The sequence below is a fragment of the Oppia nitens genome, unplaced genomic scaffold, assembly GCF_028296485.1.
Source record: "Oppia nitens isolate AA-2021 unplaced genomic scaffold, nextdenovo-longstitch-racon4-pilon3 scaffold11_pilon_pilon_pilon, whole genome shotgun sequence".
Classification (NCBI taxonomy): domain Eukaryota; kingdom Metazoa; phylum Arthropoda; class Arachnida; order Sarcoptiformes; family Oppiidae; genus Oppia; species Oppia nitens.
In genome coordinates this window covers 1,980,976-2,002,391 of record NW_026533190.1, presented here as the reverse complement: position 1 = coordinate 2,002,391, position 21,416 = coordinate 1,980,976, and the positions used below count along the sequence as shown (strand labels likewise).

The 21,416-nt window shown below is 29.1% G+C and overlaps 4 protein-coding genes across 4 annotated transcripts; 3 read left to right on the top strand and 1 right to left on the bottom strand.

The window, feature by feature from the left end:
- Positions 1-1,812: 1,812 nt before the first annotated feature.
- Positions 1,813-13,998, bottom strand: LOC128954035 (disintegrin and metalloproteinase domain-containing protein 10-like). The gene is made up of 3 exons (XM_054299602.1): positions 12,025-13,998; positions 5,565-6,778; positions 1,813-2,336 (listed from the first exon to the last, which is right to left on the bottom strand). Exons 1-3 carry the CDS (start codon positions 13,337-13,339, stop codon positions 1,893-1,895), a joined length of 2,973 nt encoding a protein of 990 aa, XP_054155577.1. The 5' UTR covers positions 13,340-13,998; the 3' UTR covers positions 1,813-1,892.
- A 2,935-nt stretch (positions 13,999-16,933) lies between these two features.
- On the top strand, positions 16,934-17,851 carry LOC128954281 (E3 ubiquitin-protein ligase Topors-like). The gene has a single exon (XM_054299861.1). The coding sequence runs from the start codon at positions 17,100-17,102 to the stop codon at positions 17,697-17,699; it is 600 nt and encodes a 199-aa protein (XP_054155836.1). The 5' UTR covers positions 16,934-17,099; the 3' UTR covers positions 17,700-17,851.
- Positions 17,852-19,094: 1,243 nt separating this feature from the next.
- On the top strand, positions 19,095-20,028 carry LOC128953861 (uncharacterized). Its single transcript, XM_054299390.1, has 2 exons — positions 19,095-19,265; positions 19,402-20,028. Exons 1-2 carry the CDS (start codon positions 19,188-19,190, stop codon positions 20,026-20,028), a joined length of 705 nt encoding a protein of 234 aa, XP_054155365.1. The 5' UTR covers positions 19,095-19,187.
- Positions 20,029-20,653: 625 nt separating this feature from the next.
- Positions 20,654-21,396, top strand: LOC128953851 (uncharacterized). The gene is made up of 2 exons (XM_054299377.1): positions 20,654-20,863; positions 20,962-21,396. The coding sequence occupies exons 1-2, from the start codon at positions 20,654-20,656 to the stop codon at positions 21,394-21,396; spliced, it is 645 nt and encodes a 214-aa protein (XP_054155352.1).
- The last annotated feature ends 20 nt before the right edge of the window (positions 21,397-21,416 follow it).

The window sequence follows — 21,416 nt, the reverse complement described above, 5'->3', positions numbered from 1 at the left end:
TTGTACAAATCATCTCAAAAAAAAAATCTCATACAATGTTATAATAATATATTATAAATGGCCATTAATTTACATGTTTTTGAAAAATTTATGATAAATAATAATAATAATAAAATTGATAAATTAATTATAAATATAGTAAAATCAAACAAATTTGTTTTTTAAAAATTATTTTTACATTTATTAATTTTTCCTATATGTAAAACAATTAATTACTGTATGTTTAATGACTATTTGTAAATTGATGTTTATGTTTAATTTGTAAACTTAATTTGTATATATCTATTGATATATTATATATATATATATATAAATTTTTATGTTTTTTTATCATTATTACATTTTACATACATTATTTTATTTAAAAAATATATAATAAATTGAAATTAATAATTGGATAAAAACAAAAATTGAAAAAAATGCTAAAACACAAAATCTTAATTAATTAATTAAATAATAAATTAATTAAAATATTTATAAATGAGTAAAATAAATATTTGAAAAAATACTTGTAATAAATTAAAACAATTTAGTTATTAAATAATAATAATAATTATTATTATTAATTGCGAGGTCAACAACAGCAAATAGTATTGACCAGATCTGACTGACCGTATGGGGTACGGGTTAACCCGATTTTTTTTAATAATTAATAAAAATTATTAAATTTTTTTATATTCAATTGTCTATTTATATGTGTGTGTGTGTTGTGTTTGTGTATAATTTTTATGTGATAAATATACATATATTTATAATATATAAATTAATTAATTAATCAATCAATCAATTAGTTAAATAATTATATTATTATTATTATATACCTAGATGTTCATTTAAAATATCACATTGATCATAATTAAATGATGTATTATTTAATTGAACACTTTACTTGTATATAAATAAATTATATAGAAATCAAAAAACCTTATTTATCAATGTATTGGAATAGTTATTTAATTTCTATAATAATAATAAAAAACAATAATAATAATAATAATAATTGGAGCAAAATAATTTTCAGTAATTTTTTAGTTGTAGTTGTGTGTATGTATGTATGTGTGTGTGTGTGTGTATTATATAATTATCATTAATTTCCTAACCCCTCTATTTCGTCCCCTTCTATCAAATACTATTCAACATACAAATCAACAATTTTTGTTTTGTTTTCAATTGTCTATTAAAATCAATAATTTTTGTGTTTTGTTTGTTTGGATTTTTATCAAGATATTCAAATAGTAAAAAGTTTAAAATTATTGACATGTGTGTGTATATATATATAATTGACAATATACAAACAGACACTAAAATTTATCATTAATTATATATATATATATACATGGTAATTACCATAATAATAATAATAATTATCATAATAATAGTTATATCAAGTGTTTGTTTGTTTTTTTCAAATATTGTTTTTAAATATTTCACATAATTTACAATATACTGTATATTATATATATATCGAGTTTTTTTTTTGTTTTGTTTCATCATAATAATCCAATTCAATAATATATATATATATATATAGTTTTTACATATAAATATAATTATGTATATATATCATCATCGATAATAAAAATGTCTCCAAAAAAATGTACAATTGATTTGAGTGAAAATAGGATTGGCAGCAAAAATCACTGTAAATCACTTCCCATTCAACAATAAAACAAATCAATCAATCAATCAATCAATCAATTAGTTATCGACATATAATAACAAAAAACTTATAAATAATATTAAAGAGAGAGAGAGAGAGAGAGAGCAATAGATAATAAATTGTAATTTAAATTTTTCATTAATTAGATATATATATATAATAATAATAATAATTGAAATAAAGTCTAATAAAAGTTTGTCCCATTCAGGCCATGGGATGAGCCTAATAAACATCACGAGCGCCGCGAAGACTTCGGCATTTCGACATCACTATTACGGCTGTGTTTGCCGCCGCCTCCGGTGCCGCTCTGTCTCGGCATCGGCAGATCGCTGGTGCGTCCGTTGGCGCCCATAGGCTTCGCACTGGTTGGCACGTTTGACTGTCCGTTACGGTTGTAGTGGCCTCGGCCTTCGCCATAACCATGGGAAGGACCGGCCAGCAATGGCGGCGCTGTGGGTCGCGGCCCCGTATACGGTGGCGGCGGATCCAAGTGTGTAGTACTAACTGGCGGCAGTGCCACCACTAGTGTGGGCGGTGCGTGCGGGTTCACCTGCATCTGCAGCGAGCCGGCCGGTGCCGACTGTAGTGACTGGCCAGATGTCGGCGACAGCGGTTGTTGCTGATGATGGCCACGTGATTCACGATTACGTCCCGAGTTGTGCGATCGGTCGCGACTCTGTTGGATATAAAAGGGTGGAGAAAGAGATAGACAGAGAGAGAGAGAAACAAAAATTAATCTCATTATACAAATTGGGATTTAAAAAGTGAGTTCAAGTTATTTATAAATACAGTATATTTTATAATAATAAATGAAAAGTCAAGCTATGGTTTGGCGATATGTTTTGGCAGCTAATGATTGATGACTTTCTTTCGGGTGAATGTCTGGTCTTTTATTACAAGTTTTTCAAAAAACATTTTTTTGTAGTGTATTTGTTATGTGAATTTCAAGTCATATATATATATATAAATTTTTAATATATATATTAATACTATAGTTTAATATTTGTGTGTATTTGTGTATATTTTTTTATAAAATATGGTTAATGATAGAGATCTTGAGAAAAACCATAGTTCACTATATATATACCATTATATATATATATATATAATAATATCGTTAATCAAACATACAGTATTACACAATTTAATGTATGATAGATATAATAATAATAATAGTCTGTAAAACCATATAATGAATTTAATAATAAAAAAAATATACAGTACAGTACATTACATAAACCAGACATATTAAATAATAAATTAATTTTTGCTGTTATTTAACACCCGACTATACTACTACTACTACTACTACTACTAAATAATAATAGTAATAATAATAATAATAATAAATAATAATAATAATAATACTAAATAATAATGAAGTCCTACGATATTTCTATGATATCATTAAATGAATAATGCATTTAATGTATATTATAATTTACTAAATATATTTTTGTTAATTAATTTTTTGTTGATTAATTTACTAGAATTTTAAATAAAAAAAAATTATACAATTATAGATATATGGCTGCATATTTGTTGTAAATTAATAATATATATATATTATATATACTATAGTATAATTAAATTTGTTTGTTTTTTTTAAATGTTTGTCCCCAAAAAACAAGATTTGATTATAAATTGTTTAATAATGAAATAATATTAATAATAATAATAAACATGTATTTAAAAAATAAAATTTTTTTGAAACCCAAATCAAGTCTAAAATCAATTAACAACAAAAAAAAACTTTTTGTTTAAGTTTGCTTAATATTAATGTTTAAAAATATAAAACCTTTAAACATTTCAATGTCGACAACAAAACATATTTTAAAAAAACAAACAAAAGATAACATACATTGACTACTGGATATATAAAAATATACAGTATTTGTATAATTTATAAATACATTAAAATAAAATATTTTTTTTTTCTTACAAAAATATTTTTACATTAATAATAATAATAATCACCCCTAAAAAAGAGCCGTTTCGACACAAAAGAGCAAAAAAATAAATAATAAATAATAAAAATTTTAATATTTCAACAAAAATACTAAATATAAAAAAATTATTGAAATTCAAGGTTTGCTTATACAATAATATAATTATTATTATATATATATATATTTTTTTAATATTATGTTTAGCATACACAACAAGTCATGCAAGTGTTTGGTAAAATTTATATATTATTTTTTTTTTATATATATATATATATAAATTTATATTATGTTTTTATTTTATAGATGTTTGTAACAACAACAACAAAATATATACAAATTAATGATAATCTAACAACTCCTATTGAATAGTGGATATATAAATAACATATAAAGTTAAATATATTTTTTTAAAAATCACATTTTCATGTCCTTTCCTGTAGTCATCCAATGGATAAATAGATATAATTTTTTTTTTTAATATATAAGTGTTGTTTGGGAACAGGTATTGAAGTATTATATAAAAATATAAATCTATCATTTCAGTTGGTTTTGTGTGTGTGTGTATGTATAAGGTTATGGCCCGGGAGTATATAAATATACATGTGTTCAATGTATAGGATATCAACAACAACAACAAAAATATGTAGGCATTTAAAAAACAGGATATGAATTGAATTGAATGCAATTTTTTTAAAATAAAAATCTAAATATCATACAAAATGTTTATATAATATGCAGTATATACAGTGATATTTCAATATACACTGTATACTGTATATACAGTACAATATATTGGGAGGACGGGAGGGGGGGGAAATGTTTACCGATTGTTTGATTTCAATTATAGTTGAATTAGTTTTTTATTGTTTCTAAACAAATATATATATATATTTATAGTATTATATAATTATTTATTGCTAATGTCATTGTTCCCCTCGATGAAAAAAATCAACAATAAAAAAAAATTCAAACCAATTGCAATCATAATATGATATCAAGTAATATACAACAACAACAACAAAATTGTATTTCAAGTGCTATTACAACAACTACTACTAAAAACATTTACAAAACTTCAAAAACATATATTAAAAATTACAATAATTTCACAGTATATTTCAATATACCCATTGAAATAGTTTTTAAATCGACAATTGAAATTATTTTTAAAAAAATAAATTGTACTAAATTTAATAAATATTTAGTTAATAAATACTAGGGAAAGAAATTGGTGGGGGGGGGGAATAATTCAAATTTTAATTTATATACAATATATATATAAACTTTAAAGTGATATTTTTTAGATGACTTTTTTCATTTCAATCTCGTTTAAGTGTTTTTGTTTTACTATTTTTTTTTTGAAACAAAAAGTTAACGATAGAGTGGTTGAGAGAGTATTATAAAAAAAACACAACAAAACTAAACAAAAATTGTTTCATTAATACAATAAAATACTTTTTCCTATCATCTCTATAGTGTATATTATACAGTATATATAAAATCCTAGCATACAATGTATTTTTTTTAAATTGCATTTTAACAGCAAATCTAAAACATAATATCTACTTATATTTATTTGATGATAATAATAAAAAACAACAACAAAAAAACATAAAAACATTTCTATAAAACAATATACTGTATATATATAATGTATAAAACAATAACAAACAAACAAAAAAAATATAACAAAAAAAAAATAAGAGAAGACAATAATCATTAGACAATCAGCAAAAAACCAGTTCATCCGTCATTCATACCAACCGTGTTGTTGTTGTTGTTGTGATTATACAGGAAGAAAATAATAGAAATTAAATGATACTACAGTTCCCATCCCAACCCACACAAACCCCTTTCCCTTCCCATCTCATTAACAACAAAAATGTTGTCTACAAATGTTAATAATAATAATAATAATTCATTTGGCATTTCAATAATAATTATCGGAGACTAACCTTTCGCCTGAGCGTATCGGCCGGTCGGCGCAATGTGTCGCTCAGTCGGAGCGCCGGCCGTTTTTTCGGATTCGAACTGGGCGTGTGTACGGCACAGCATTTGATAAACGCTGCCATAAACATCATGATGGCGACCAACATCAGCATACAGGCCCACCAGTAGGTGGTCACCCATTGTTTAATAGTCATCAATGTTTTCTGGTTAAGCAAGAGATTCTTGAGCCGCGCTAGCGGTCCTTCGGCATCGACGGCTCGACAACGTTGAAAAACGTCGCAATAGCCCTGGAAATCATTGCACGGCGAACCGGGACGCAGTTTCAGGCCCGATATGTTGCGCATAGTGTCCAATTCGGACGTACGTTTACACGTTTCGGATCTGTTTGGCGACTGACAGGCCACTTCGCACATTTCGTCAGGTTTGGCTCCACGTTTGGCCGTCAGAAAACATTCCTCAAAGTCATACTTCTGGCAAATAGATCCGACACATTCACCGTTCCAGCAGACCTGTGTGCCGCCATTACATTCGGTTTTATTGTTGGGTTTGGGCGGCGGTCGCGGACATACAGCATCGTAACCGCTACAAAACGATTCGTATGTACACTCAGATTCGTGTCGGCATTGTTTCAGTCGGGTCTCAAATTCGCCATTTTCCGTACAGCACGGACCCTGCGATGGCGAACACTTGCAACCCGGTCGCCGTTGACAGGGTTTGGCGTGCGGTTCCCGAGCCCTGAACGCCTCGATCTCACGCGGATAACAACACCGTTCGTTGCATTCCTTCATATCGTAGCCGCAGTCGCATTCTTCGCCATCTTCGACCAGTTTATTACCACAAAAGGGTCCGTTATCTTCTTGGAAACAATTGTCTTTGCCTTCGTTGTTGAAGACGGCGTGCAAAACACTGGATATATTGTTGACCGAACAGAACGAAAATTTGTTATTATTTGGCCGTTCGCCCGATGTCGCCGACGAATACATAATGTAGTTTCCTTGTGAACCGCCCGGTCGACAGTCTAGCGGATAGTCGTGTGGCGAACCAAAATTGTGGCCAATTTCGTGGGCCAGTGTCAGTTCGCTGACTTTGGGCGGCACCCGGCTATTGTAGTTGACAAACGTAATGATACCGGTGTTTAAACTACGTTTTGTCTGCACCTGTCGACCCCCAATGTTCTCCGTATAGCTCTTGTATTTTTCGCATATACCACCCGAAGCGCCTAATTATACATAACAACAACAAAAAATATTGAAATTATTATTACTACTATTTAAAATATAGTATAATTTTATTCAAATCATATACAGTAATGTCATCGAAAAAAAATAAATGACATAATAATAATAAAGTAAGGGTCTCAACAAACTAGAAAAATGATAACATTATTAATAATAAGTGTATTATTATTATTATTACTATTTCTTTATTATGAAAAAATATATTATCAAATAGCTTTTGTGTATATACTGTATATAATAGCATTTTGCTGTGTGTGTGATAATTGTGTCATTAAAAAAAACTATCGATTTTTAATATCATTATTTAGTATTAGTATTATTACTATTATATTTTTATTACTAATTATTTATAATGCATTATATCTATTCATAAATATATTACTATATTTCCATATTTATAACTTTTTTAACTATAGTATATAGTGAATGTCACGTAAATTAAATACAATTCATAGTCCAAAAGTTTAACGACTTTTAAGGACAATGATATCGTAAAGAGAGAGAGAGAGAGAGAGAGGCTTTTAGGGATAACCATCTAATTTATTATTATAGTATCGTTAATATAGATATAGTAAATGATAAGGGAGTGTGTGTATGTGTGTGTGTATTATATGTGAGAAAATATTTTTTTGTAATCATTAAAAAAGGGTATAACCAACAAATATACTGTATATATAATCATAAATATTATTATTACAACTACTATAATAATAATAATAATGAATTTTATGCTCATATACTGTATATATATATATAATGTAATAATATATTTAATTTTTTGCGGACAGAATATATGATTAAAAAATATATAATTCATATATAAATTCATTGATTCATTCATTATACATAAAACATATTAATAGTAATTAATTTTATTGACAATCAAATTCATGGTAAGTAAAGTTAATAAGTTATAATATAATATATAAATTTATATATTAATATATAACCTCGTATATAATGATACCAACAACAATAACAACAAAACTACTATATTTATACTATAATATATTTAATATATATATATAAAATTATTTCAATCACACAATGAAAAATTGCTTCAAATTGATTTATACGTGGCTAATTCATTTAATTGTCTATAATATACAGTATATATTTATATATAAATTTATTTATATGTATGTGTGTGTGTGTGTGTGTGTGTATTGGCTACAAAAAGCTACTGAACTTTTTTATATATAATAATAATAATAATAATGACTTTAATATACTGTATATAAAAAAAATTTCAATTAAATTAAATGTATGTGTGTTTAGACAAACAAACAAAAATTAGCTAAACTTTTTATTTTATTTTTTTTTTTAAAAAGAAAGAAATATTTTGAGTGGCAGTTCATTAAATATATTTATCAAATGAAACACATAGACATACACACACATACACACACACTAACAACATAAATGTAATATCAAATTAATATAATGTTTAATACTGTATATATATATATATAAATTATTTTATTTGGTTCACATGAATCAGTTTAAATTATAATAGATAGAGATTTCAATGATAATTGACTTCTCAAACAACTATAAAATTCAATTAAAATTTTTAGGAATGACTCACCACTACTAACTACTGGGGAGTCATATATATATATATAATGATAACAATATTATATAAATTGTAAATTAAATTACTTTCTCTTTTGTTTGTTTGTGTGTTCAATCATTTTAGTATTATTATTACAATTACATTATAAAAAAATTTAATTACATATTTTTCAAGCAACTAATTTTTTTGAAATTTTATATGAAATTGTTTAATCATTTTTTAATTTTCTCATTAATTTCGGAAGCAATCAAATCAATGATATTAAATATATATATATATATATAGATATTAGTCATCTATAATAATAATTATTATAATAAAATCTATAATAATCATAATAAATATCAAATTTACTAATTAAACTATACTGTTATAAATTTTTTAATGTAATTTAAACATTAAAACCCATTGAAATGTAATCTAAAATTTTTATCATAGGATATTTTTGTTGTTGTTGAAAAATTAAATCAAAAAATAACATAAATGTTTATACTGTACATTATGTCATACTAGTATTATATCTATATATAAATTACATTATTTATAAATTTAATTTAAGCTAATTTTTCTAAAACTAAAAAAAGCTGATAATATAAAATAATAAATTGTAAATAACTTGTCACACATAAAACATACAATTTTAAAGCATTAATATTAAATTAATAATAATATGTGATTACGAAACACTTTTTTTACTGTATTATAATTTATTGTATTAATAATAATAAAATAATACATGTTATCAACTAATGCCACACCAATATATATTAAATCATTGTTTATCACACTATTATTATTATTATTATTTCTATTATATTATTAAGTTAATATATACAGTGAATAATTATGCATAAATTTTTATAGCTATGGATCTTAAGTCAAAAAAAATAAATAAATTATTATTGTATGTTATTTGCAAAAACCTATTATTAATTTTTCATTTATTTTATAAATTATGATTTTATAATACCATACACACATTGTACTATAAATTTGTAATAATTATAATCAATGGCACACAAATTGTTTTTACACTACAATATATATAAATTTATATATATATATATATATATATATATATATATATATATACAATATATTCAAGGTCCTAGTCATTAGCAATTGGCAGAGACTATAGATTAGAAAAATCAAGTTTTTTGAAAAACTAATAAAATAATAATTTTATATAATTTTTTTCATAGAGTAATAATAATATTTTAAACATTAAAAATATATTTATATATAAATTATGATATATATAATTGCAAAAAACTTTGCACACACAAAAATATCATAATACAAGTTTAATAATAATAATATAGTAAACTTATTTAATTTTTATTTTTTTACAACAAAAATATATATATAATTTATTTTATTATTTTTATCTTTTATTTTATCACATGAAACGACCAGTCCGTTAACGATTAATACGAGTTATTAATTAATATTTTTTTTTTAAAGGGATAATCAGTACTTTCCTTTTACAACAATTTTTTATTATCATTATTATTATTATATACAAAAAATTATTATTTATATATATAAACTACTTTTTTTTATTTTTTTTTATCACTCAATGCTCCAAATTTTGCAAATAATAATTATTTTAAAAAAAAACTAACTCAATAATTTATTTTTTTTAACAACCTATTTGTTTATTAACAGCTATAATAATATATTTCTCAAGTAATATATATATATATATATATATATATAATTAATAAATAATAAAAATTAATAAAACAAACACAAAAAAACTTCCCAATAAATAATTAATTAAAACCAATAGAAATTAAAATCAAATTCATATACATATAAAGTATATAAATTATTATTATATATAAAAAAATTGCAGACAAAAACAATGCCAATTATTTATTTATATTTTTTTGTGTTATTGAAGGATATGGCATTCATAGTATATTATTGTTATTATTATTATTTGAAAATTCATAGACACAGCTATAGACTGACAAACATAAAAAAACATATTTAATATATTTTCAGGAAATTATTGTATAATTATTCACAAAAAAACACAATGTTTTATATATATATATATAAAATTATTTTCTTTCTAATTCACAAATAATATATACCAACAACAACAAAATAAATAACTATTAACTAATACACAACGGTTTAGTATAATTAAAAAATTAGACTAAAACCATATAATAATAATACTAATGAAAAAAATAAAAAGTTTTTTTCCACTCTTAAAACATATAAAAAATAAAAATATAATCATAATGTTTGCGTGATTAGTGAAAGTTAGCCTAAAATAATAACAATAACAACAATAATCATAATAATAATGATAAGGTGTTGCGGTTTATGGTATGCAATGGTTTTTGTATTATAAATATACCCAGACTTTGGGTGTTTTGATTGAATTAATTGGAGAAAATTTCTTTCAAAATGCATTTATAACTTATATAAAAAAAATTATAAAACAATTTTAAATGAGGGAAAAACAACATTAATTTTCTCATATAATTTTTTGTAACATTTCTATAACAGACTATCCAATAATTAGACTACTATTGGGAAAAATCATGAATTATTATAGCATTAAATTGTTTTGCATATTGTTTGGTATAATTGTAATAATAATAATATGGAAACTAATTTTTTTATTATTATTAAAAACTTTACTACAGGTTACCAGTAATTCATTATAAACGGTCCAATTATTTTTTGAATTAATCATTTAAATATTACTAAATTGTTTATATACTATAGTATACTTTTTTAAAAAAAACCAATTATCGTATTTATAAAGTCAAACTAAACACACACACACACACATATAAATTGTTATATATATTTTTTATTGAACTAATTTATGCATAAAATTTATAAAAAACACAAAATAATAACTAAATTGTGTTTAAAGTCAAAGACAATAAGTTCCCCTAAAATACTGTATATACTAAACACATAATAATATCGATGATAATACAATAATTATATGATTATTTATACTCTATACAGATATTATTATTATTATTATTATTATAAAACATTTAATGAGTCGTTAAGTCTAGATATATCATATATATATACTGTAGTATTTGTTAATTTTTTTTAAACAGTATTACCGTTTACTACTAGACTACACACACACACACACACACAAACACACACACACACACCATAAACCAAATTCATAGCACAAAAAAACAACAATAAAAATAAGGGTAATATGTTTGGCATATGATTAAACAAAAACAATAAAAACACTATCAATACACTATACACACACTGACTGGGTTTATGACAGGAACGGGAGTGTAAACAGAAAGAGAGAGAGAGAGACAACATATTTATCTCAATGATTAAATATAACCAAACAGTATAAACAACTAATAAACAACAAAAATATAAATTAGCAAATATTTGGTGTCAAACATATGGATTGAGATTAAGGGATCGTTAAAAAAGGGGGAGGGATGTGGTAGTGATTTTTAAAAAATGAGAGGGGAGGGGAGGGGGTCCCGATTATTATTAACTACTACTATGAGTATTGGGATCGATGGTATTGCACAATCTGTACATAAATAATACAGACACAGACACACACACGGTTGATATATATAATATATATTATACACTACTACTACTACTACTACTACTACTACGTACCTGACGTACTGGCCACCCAGGCCAGGCCAAGTGTACCGCCACTGAAGTCACGGTAGGTAAATATGTACGCCAAACAAAAGTCATTGTGATTGAACTGAGAGTTTAGATTCAAAAAGTTGGAGACATCGATATTTGGCGAACAAAACTGGTTGGACTCGCGTTTGGTGGGTGTGTCGCAAGCGGACGAGTCGTTGATTTTTAGCCGCTGAACGATAAACTTTAGGCCATAGATGTCTTTGAACACAGAAGTTTCGTAGATATGATTAACAGCTTTGATGTGTTGGGCGACCAACGATGCAATTTCTTCGCGGGCTTTGGCGTCCGACTGTTCGGTTTTCTTTATGTGATCCCACAGATAGGTATCGGTCTGTATGTATAGACTACAGGCCCGCTTCTGCGGTACGAACGGTATGTCTCGCTGGACCGGCTGTACGGGTCGCTGTTGGGGACCGATACGGCCCTGGGCCTCGAACGATGTCCAAAAATTGTTGCGACTATAGCCGTTGTTGCCGCCACCACCACCACCGCTATTGTCGCGCTTGTTTCGCATCAGCGAATCGCTGGTTCCCTCGGCCATTGTCGACTGGTCATCACCCGCCGAACTGGATACAGTGTTCATCCATTCGCGGACATCGTCGTCAAGAGCACAGGCGCCGTCCACTGTTGACCGTTTTTGGCGATACGGATCGTTGACGTGTTTGGCCGAATAGATGACTGAATGAAATGGCAGTGACTGGTCGTGGCTAACGGTTTGGAGTATGGGATCATTACTAGAATTTATATATTTGAGCGCCCGTTCCACGTAATAGTGCTGATCGTTTTGGGTGAGTATCTGTCCCTCGAATACGCCTTTACGCAAATTGCCGAACACTCGACTACGCGGTTCGCCTAACAGATTACCGGAAACAATGTGCGAGAGATCTACGGCAACCGGTTGGCCATCGCTCGATTCGATGACCAAATCGGTGCCAAAAACTGTATGATAATCGGGTCGCAGTCTCAGTGGAAAATGTCGACCATGAGATCGAAACTCAACTCTAATATCTTCCGGCAACAGTTGACGGTCGTCGTGAGCGCTGGCCGTATGATAACGGCTGTCGACACTGTTCGACCGTTTGGCACGTGCTTTGAGGTGACGGTGCAGTTGACTTGTGTCGATAGGCGGGTAGTCGAGCGGCTCGTAGTGTTCAATGTACTGATCCAGTGGCCGCAACTGTAAGGCGCTAGTGATAGGCGGCACCGTAACCACCGTCAACAGCGACCACAGTGCGCACCACATACTGGTGCTTAGCGATGATGAGTAATATAAGGACATGACTTATTTTTTGTATGGGTTGACCAACAAAATTAAAATTATAAAACGAAACAACGGGTGTTGAGTATAGGTATATATATATGATATATAAATTGAGACACACTATGCTGATGATGAGTATGGGAACCACTGATGGGTGGGAGAGATGACAGACTAACTCCCGAGGCAAACGCTGGGAAACGGATTATCACCGAAATGGACACAATGGCCGACCACTGGCATAGTTTACAATAGGGTTGACAATTGATTGGCACATCTTTTTTGCTTGTGTTGTGTGTATCAAACTTGATGGCCGATATTGTAGTCGGTGATGGTTGACCACCAACTCATTCACGCCTATGATGATGACGATGATGACGGCAGCGACACAGATGGATCACTATAGTTGACTGGTCACTACCGTCCGATAGGATAGATATTGAGACAATTGAGGCGATCAGCGGATGGATATCTGATCATCAAAAAAAAGAAATCAAAGCCACAAATAAAGCAAAAAACAAAATATGGATCAGTTATGTTAACAACACATGTTTCCTCCTCCAGACATCATCATCATCATCACCACTACTACTATCACAGAAATAATTAATAATATGATAATTGTGTCACTGATTGGTGATAATCATAATAAAATCAATTATCATTAAATATTATTTACTCCTACTGTCTATCGTATTGTTTATTATTATTATTATTATCATAACATTATTACAGTATTATTATTATTACTATTATTATCAATCACTGAGATATACAATAAATTTATTATTATTTTTTATTATTAATATTATTATTATTTCTTATTTATTAAAAAACATTTTCATTATTTTCACTGTTGTTTTGTTAAACAATATAATAATATTAATAATAATCTCTGTTTCTAAACACACACATAGTATTACTACTAATAATAATAATATAATAATAATTTTTATGTATATTAAAGGCTATTGTGCTCTAACTTAAGCACAATATATACATACACACTGTGTGTATGTTTAGTATACACTGTAGTCTATGTGTGTATGTGTTTAAAGCAATAGATTTTTGTGGGGAATCACTGACTCAATGCATAATCTAAATACTGGTATTCAATTCAATACCAATACAATGGCTGCTGACTCACACATACATAGACACACTGTATTCATAGTTACTGTTGATAATCAAACAGTCAACGCTTAAACAACTGGTGGATGCTATACAGTGAAACGACAACAACAACAAATTTCTACACTGTGTGTAATACACTGATACTGTATATAACAACAACAAAATATTACATTAATAAGTATTAGAGTATTACGCATAGAATGTATGAAAATTTTTCTACATTAACAATATATTAATGTTACTACGCATGCGTACTATAATCATATGGCATCAGTTGTTTGATTTTTTTTATTTGTCTACTAATGTATTCATTGTTGTTGTACTGTATGTAGGGTTAGATCAGATTCCCTCCCTCGTCTTATTATCCATAAGTTCCTTATATTCCCTGTTCCCTGGGAATTCCCAGGGAAGACATTTCCTTGTGGTACCACCTATCGTACCCTAACTCACTTTACATAATGTTTAATTAAAAACACGTTTGTATAGTAAATTTCTACAAAATTTATTTAATGTTTTTACTAAATGTTTAATATTATTTGAATCACATTTTGATTGAGTTATTGCTAATATAATGGTCCCAATTGAAACACATAGTCATTGAGATTAGGTACTTTTTAATGTATGACAAATTATATTTTCCCTTTCTAACGATCAAGGGAGGGAATATAATATATTTTCCATATTTTCCGGGAAAATTGGAGGGATTTTATTTGGGAACTTCCCTCCCTCGGAATTTCAATCTAACCCTAACTGTATGTATGTATGTATTGGCCCAACCCTGCACTCTGTGTGTGTGTGTGTATGACTTGTCCTCTAATTTAAAATAAAATACAATCATATGATTATACTGTACAGAAAACTTTATGCCCAAAGTCACCCTCCCCACCCCCGCCCCCTCTAGTGGTTGGCAAACAAGTTAACTAACATTTTTACATATTATATATCTCTAGAGTGACCTAATACAACAAATACTGTAATTAATTTTTGTTTGTTTTAGTTTAATATTTTTTTTTTAATATTTGATTAATAGTTTATAACCAAAAAAAGTTTTCTATGCATATAATGTTTTGATTAATATGTGTATCAATAGTTAGCAACACGTGCAACAATACTTACGCGCTTACAGTTTATTATAAACAGTATACATATTTTATTTATTAATTTTTTTATTTAATAAATTAAAATTATTTATAATCGCGCGACAAATTAAAAAGTAATTGTTTGCGTGATATAAATAAAACATTGAACAAATTATTATTATTATTCCCTAAAAAACATTATACACTATACTTACTGTACATTTGACGAGTCTATATACAGTACAGTACTATATAATTGTATGGCGTTTTGATATACAGTACATAATAATAATAATAACAATAATTTTGTTATCAATTATTAATTCATTCAAACAAATCATTACATCAAACAACTGGTCAAACAATCTGACCGATCGGCGTATACCTGTCCTCCCATTGTCCACACAAAACATCACACCCGAAACACATCCAAACGGACCCGAACCATACGCCCCGACCGCGCGATGTCTAAAACATTTTGGCAATTTGTTGGCCGCAAATATCGGCTGGTAGTAAACGGATCGGAGGAACCGTTACGCCGCTATCGGTTAGTACATTCGGATAATGTACTCGAAGATGCAGTGGCCAGACATTCAAACAGTGTCGTACCCATTGAAAGGCGGCGTTATTTCAAAGAGTGTTATCAACAACGGAAATCACACGACAAACTTATTGAACACAACAAGAAAATCAGACAATTGGACAAACGGATCAAAGCTGGTCTCTACGATAACTGGGACTACGCTAACAAATGGTAGGCCAACCCCCGCGGGCGATGGGTTGGCCATCATTTTGGATGGACATCCACCGCGATATCTATGTGTATATCAATTACTAGTTTGTTGTAGACTTAGTGTTTTATTTGAGTAGATCTACTATCGGTTTATCAATCGGTTACTGTTATTATTATTATTAATAATTAATTAATTTTTGTAAATTTTAGTTCAGAAAAATTGTTTGATTGATTGATTGATTGATTGACAATAATAATAATAATAATAAAAATGTTTTTATTTAATTTAGTATTTATGATTGATTTATTAACTGTTTAATTATTTTCCGGTATATTATATTATTGATTGATTGATTGATAGATTAAATAAATTTAATAGTATTTTTTTAATTATATGAAAAAATAAACAAATTTATTGCTATCAAATAATTATTTTAATTTTTTTCTAGATAACTATATATATTAACTACTATACTATATTTTAAAAACTTTTTATTTTGTGAGTTAACTATTTTATAATACAATAGTAATATCATTATCGCTAACAAAATTAATTTTAAAAATTAAAATAAAACATTTATAATATTGCATTTACCGGTAATATATATTTTTTAAATATCAATAATACAATACAATAAACTTTTAAATTATATTTTAAAAAAAAAATAATTGTTAACATTATTTGAGAATTGGATGTCAAATTTTTGCTAAACTATATATCTGTTCTCAAAACCGCCCGGAGCCTCGAGTTCGAACAGCAACAATACCGGTGCCCAATAAAGTAAGGTTAGGTTAATAGGTTTACCGACAATACAAGATCTGGTCAACAACAACAATGGGTAGTACAGTAAATGGTACCTCTGGTGGCACTCAGAGCACTGATAGCCAAAATCATAGTCAAACAGGTAATGATAATAATACACCGACAGTACCGACAACAGCGACTGCGGCGGCGGCACCGACACCAGGAGGTAGTAGCGATGGACAGCAAAATCCACAACAACAGAATAGTCAAGTGGGCGATGGCGCCGACCGGTGTCCCATATGTCACGATCCGGTAACCGATCGGGCAGTCATTAATGAATGTTTGCACGAATTTTGTTTGGTATGTCTGAACCATTGGTCCAACCAAAACAACACTTGTCCGGTATGTCGACAACCGTACACACAAGTCATATCCAATATCCGATCGGACAGTGAGTACGACTTGAATCCTATAGCCTATCAGCCGTTTAATGCACACCAGTATTTGATGCAATTTATGGGAGGAGGAAGAAGACGTCGGCGACGTCGTCGACGACGACGACGACCACCGACTGTAAACAGAAGTCGATCGCGAAGTACAAGACGTAGAAGAAGAGGTCGTCGACAACAAACAAGAGAAAGGACAGCAAACAGAAGACACGGACAACGACGAAGAAGGAGAAGAAGCTGAAGAAGAAGAGTGAATTGTATAGTAATTGTATTGGTTTTTGTTTGTGACGACTGATTATCGACTGTCCGTCCAATTTGGCCACCAATTTCAGTTCAGTGGGTTTTTTTGTGGACATTTTGAAAACATATATAGATTTTACAAATAAATTATTATGAAAAAAATCAATTGATTTTATTTTACTTATTGTGATTAAACTAACCCCAATCCCAATACATGTATGCGCACTGATTGAATAGTTATCAATAGTATAGATAGGTTTGAAAACGGGTTGTTGTTGTGTAATGATTAAATAATTTTAAATTAAATAATAAAACAAAATTAGAAAATTATATGTATAGGATAGTAATATACTGTATATAAACAGTTTATTAAAAATGTGTATTTATTTTAATGTGTAGTTGCCATACTGTCCAATTTGGTTGGACTGATGGACGCACTCAAAGACCACTACTGTGTATGACGTGCACCATATGCCGTACTTAATACAATGATTACGGCCGGACTAATTGGTTTGGCCACTAAGAATTGTGAGTCCTGGTACCCGACCGTACCATTCAGCATAGCCTGTCTGGTCTCATATATATTTGTCTACGATCTCAATTGCTGGCACCGGGAGGCGTTCTCCAGTCCGATAGTCATACAAACACAGGCACCGCCGTCTGTAATGAACAACATAACTACTGTTACCGCGTTAGGTCAAAACTTGCAGCACATCAACACCTATCCGCCGTACAGTCAGCCGGCCTACAGTGCACACGCCTATCAAACACCCGATATGTATATCGGACCGCACCAGTCCACCGGTACTCAAACGTCCTCCTCCTCCTCCTCCAGTCATTCGGTACCATATATACAGCCACCACCATATTCAGCACCGCCCGCATACCAACAATATGACAGTTATCAGCAATCATCAGCATCTACTAGTGTCCAACAACAACAACACCAGCGTGAGAAGCCTTATAATCCTATCTATTAAAAAATGATTTTTTTTATCTTTAAAAATAAAACAAATTATAGCTAATTAAATGTATTTAAAAAAAATCTAAAACTTGCTTAAAGTTATAGTGAAAAAAATAAACTAATAATCTACTAAAAGTTCAATAAAAATAATTAAGATTATCATAATTCCTTACAGTGTTAACAATTGTATCATTACTAATGCTTTATTATAGATACCTGTAATTGCATTTTGATATTGAAATATCATATATAAAAAATTAATAAAATAAAATGTGTTGTCTATAGCAATATGATTATAAAATACCGGAGAGCTCTCACAATATAAAACATTACTAATGGAGACAACATTAATAGCTATTATATATTATTTATTACTATAATTAACTAACTATGACTTTAAATAATAATAATTATAACAATAATAATAATACAGATATACGACAGTCAGTCTGGTATTTCATCAAAAAATGGCTATTATTTTTCTTCTGTCTTCTGTGTATTATTGGTGCCATAGTGTTGGCCTCGATGGCCAACAAATTGATTGCCAAAATTATCGATAATAACTATCAATGGGAAGAAAAATGGGTTAAAGATGTTAAAAAAGTAAAAAAAATATCATTTAATTAATTTATTAATTAATTAATTTTCTATAGTATTACCAATAGATAGCTGATCTATAGTCTGATAAATAAAAAGCTAACTATCCTTTATATTTCATTATATATATACATTTAAATAGGGTATCTTTCTGATAGTTACGTACATCGGGTGCGGACTGGCCATACTGTTCAATTTGGTCGGACTGATTGGCGCACTCAAAGAGCACTACTGTATGACGTGCACCTATGCCGTACTCAACACACTGATTACGGCCGGTCTAATTGGTTTGGCCACTAAAAATACAGATTTCTGGTACGCGGCCGTACCGTTCATCATAGTCTGTCTGGTTTCCTATACGTTTGCCTACGATCTGTATCGCTGGCGTCGGGACGCGTTCGCCAGACCGATAATCATACAGACGCCGGCACCGCCGCCACCAATGATGGCCACTACGACCACTGTTTTTAGGTCACCAGCTTTGGGCCAAAACTTGCAGCACATCAACACCTATCCGCCGTACAGTCAGCCGGCCTACAGCGCACACGCCTATCAAACACCCGATATGTATATCGGACCGAACCAGTCGACCGGTGCTCATCCATCCTCTTCCTCCTCCAACCAATCGGTGCCATATACACAGCAACCCTATTCAGCACCGCCCGCATACCAACAACATGACAGTTACCAGCAATCATCAGCAGCTACTGGTGTCCAACAACAACAGCACGAGTATGAAAAGCAAAAGCCTTATAATCCTCTCTATTAAAAAGTGATTTTTTTAATTTAAAAAAAATTAATTAATTGCACAAATTGTTTAACAGTTTGTCTGTTTGTTTATATTATATATAATATTGATATTTATGTTATACAGTATTAATATTAACTAATCAAATAATATAATAATAAAAATTAATTGTGATTTGTTTTCATATACTGTATCAATACTATTTCAATTTCAATACTAATATTTAAGTATTAGTAACAAAAACATCCTAGTTTAAAAATATTATATATATATTATATATAATTTTAAATAATAAATATTAAATTAACACTTTATATATAATATATAATTATATTTTTAATATTTATAACACATATATGGCATTTCCCATATATGGTAAGTATTTCATCCGTTAAAAATGTCATTTTTATTTAAACATTATTTTTTTCAATAATAGATAATATTATAAAATAAATTAATAATATTTTACTATATATTAGCATTTATATGTATCAATATGATGATAATGATTCACACGTTTTTAAACTAGAATTATTTTAAATAGAAAAAATAAACTATAATTAAATGATAAATTGTATTTGTATTTAAGTAAAAAATAGTAATTAAATAATTTTTTTAAAAATCAATTATTAAACAAACAAACAAAATGGACTTAAAATTCAATAATAGACACCAATCGGACATCCGATACACTACTAGTTTTCGTGTAAAAAAGTGGGCACTGTTTACGTTTTGTGTCATCAATATCATTGTAACGGTCATTATAGTCAACTTTATAGCGCATCTGGTCAACGATTATTACGAAAACAACGAAACCTTTAATAGACTATCGCAGGAGGACAGGGCTAAAGCTAAGGTATTAATTCCCAGACAATCACAGTCACACACACCTATTATTAACATATCCCATTAATAAGTCATGAATATATTTTTAAAAAATTTTTTTTTGGACAGACATTTACGATTTCAATCATTTATGTGGCACTGGGATTGGGCATACTGTTCCATCTGTTAGGACTGATGGGCGCCTATAAGGAGCACTTTTGTATGACAACCACATACGCTGTACTGATGACACTGGGCGCTATCGGCTCGATTAACCGAGGCGTCCAAAGTCCATACTATACGTTCAACACTGTCATCAACTTTGTAGTGGCCGTACTGGCCATTGCTTTTGCCTACGATCTCTATAAGCGCCGACAACTAATGTTTTCAGGACCAGTGGTAATCCAGATGAGTGATGGCGCACCCGTCAGCTATGTATTGCCGTCGCCAACCGGCGCCAACGTTACTGTAGTCACCGCTACCACTACCGCCGAACAGCCGGTGCAGACTGGTGGAAAACATGGCAAACAATATGATGCCGTACCGCAAAATGATATGGTGTAGCCCATCGATACCATGGTTAT

What these genes read in the sequence shown, in the direction of transcription:
- LOC128954035 (XM_054299602.1), bottom strand. Translation starts at nt 13,339, where the DNA reads ATGTCCTTATATTACTCATCATCGCTAAGCACCAGTATGTGGTGCGCA. An exon ending in CTGGGTGGCCAGTACGTCAG is followed by an intron (nt 6,779 to 12,024) that starts GTACGTAGTAGT and finishes ATGTATAATTAG; the next exon opens with GCGCTTCGGGTGGTATATGC. An exon ending in CCGATACGCTCAGGCGAAAG is followed by an intron (nt 2,337 to 5,564) that starts GTTAGTCTCCGA and finishes TATATCCAACAG; the next exon opens with AGTCGCGACCGATCGCACAA.
- LOC128954281 (XM_054299861.1), top strand. Translation starts at nt 17,100, where the DNA reads ATGGGTAGTACAGTAAATGGTACCTCTGGTGGCACTCAGAGCACTGAT.
- LOC128953861 (XM_054299390.1), top strand. Translation starts at nt 19,188, where the DNA reads ATGGCCAACAAATTGATTGCCAAAATTATCGATAATAACTATCAATGG. An exon ending in GGGTTAAAGATGTTAAAAAA is followed by an intron (nt 19,266 to 19,401) that starts GTAAAAAAAATA and finishes ACATTTAAATAG; the next exon opens with GGTATCTTTCTGATAGTTAC.
- LOC128953851 (XM_054299377.1), top strand. Translation starts at nt 20,654, where the DNA reads ATGGACTTAAAATTCAATAATAGACACCAATCGGACATCCGATACACT. An exon ending in AGGACAGGGCTAAAGCTAAG is followed by an intron (nt 20,864 to 20,961) that starts GTATTAATTCCC and finishes TTTTTTGGACAG; the next exon opens with ACATTTACGATTTCAATCAT.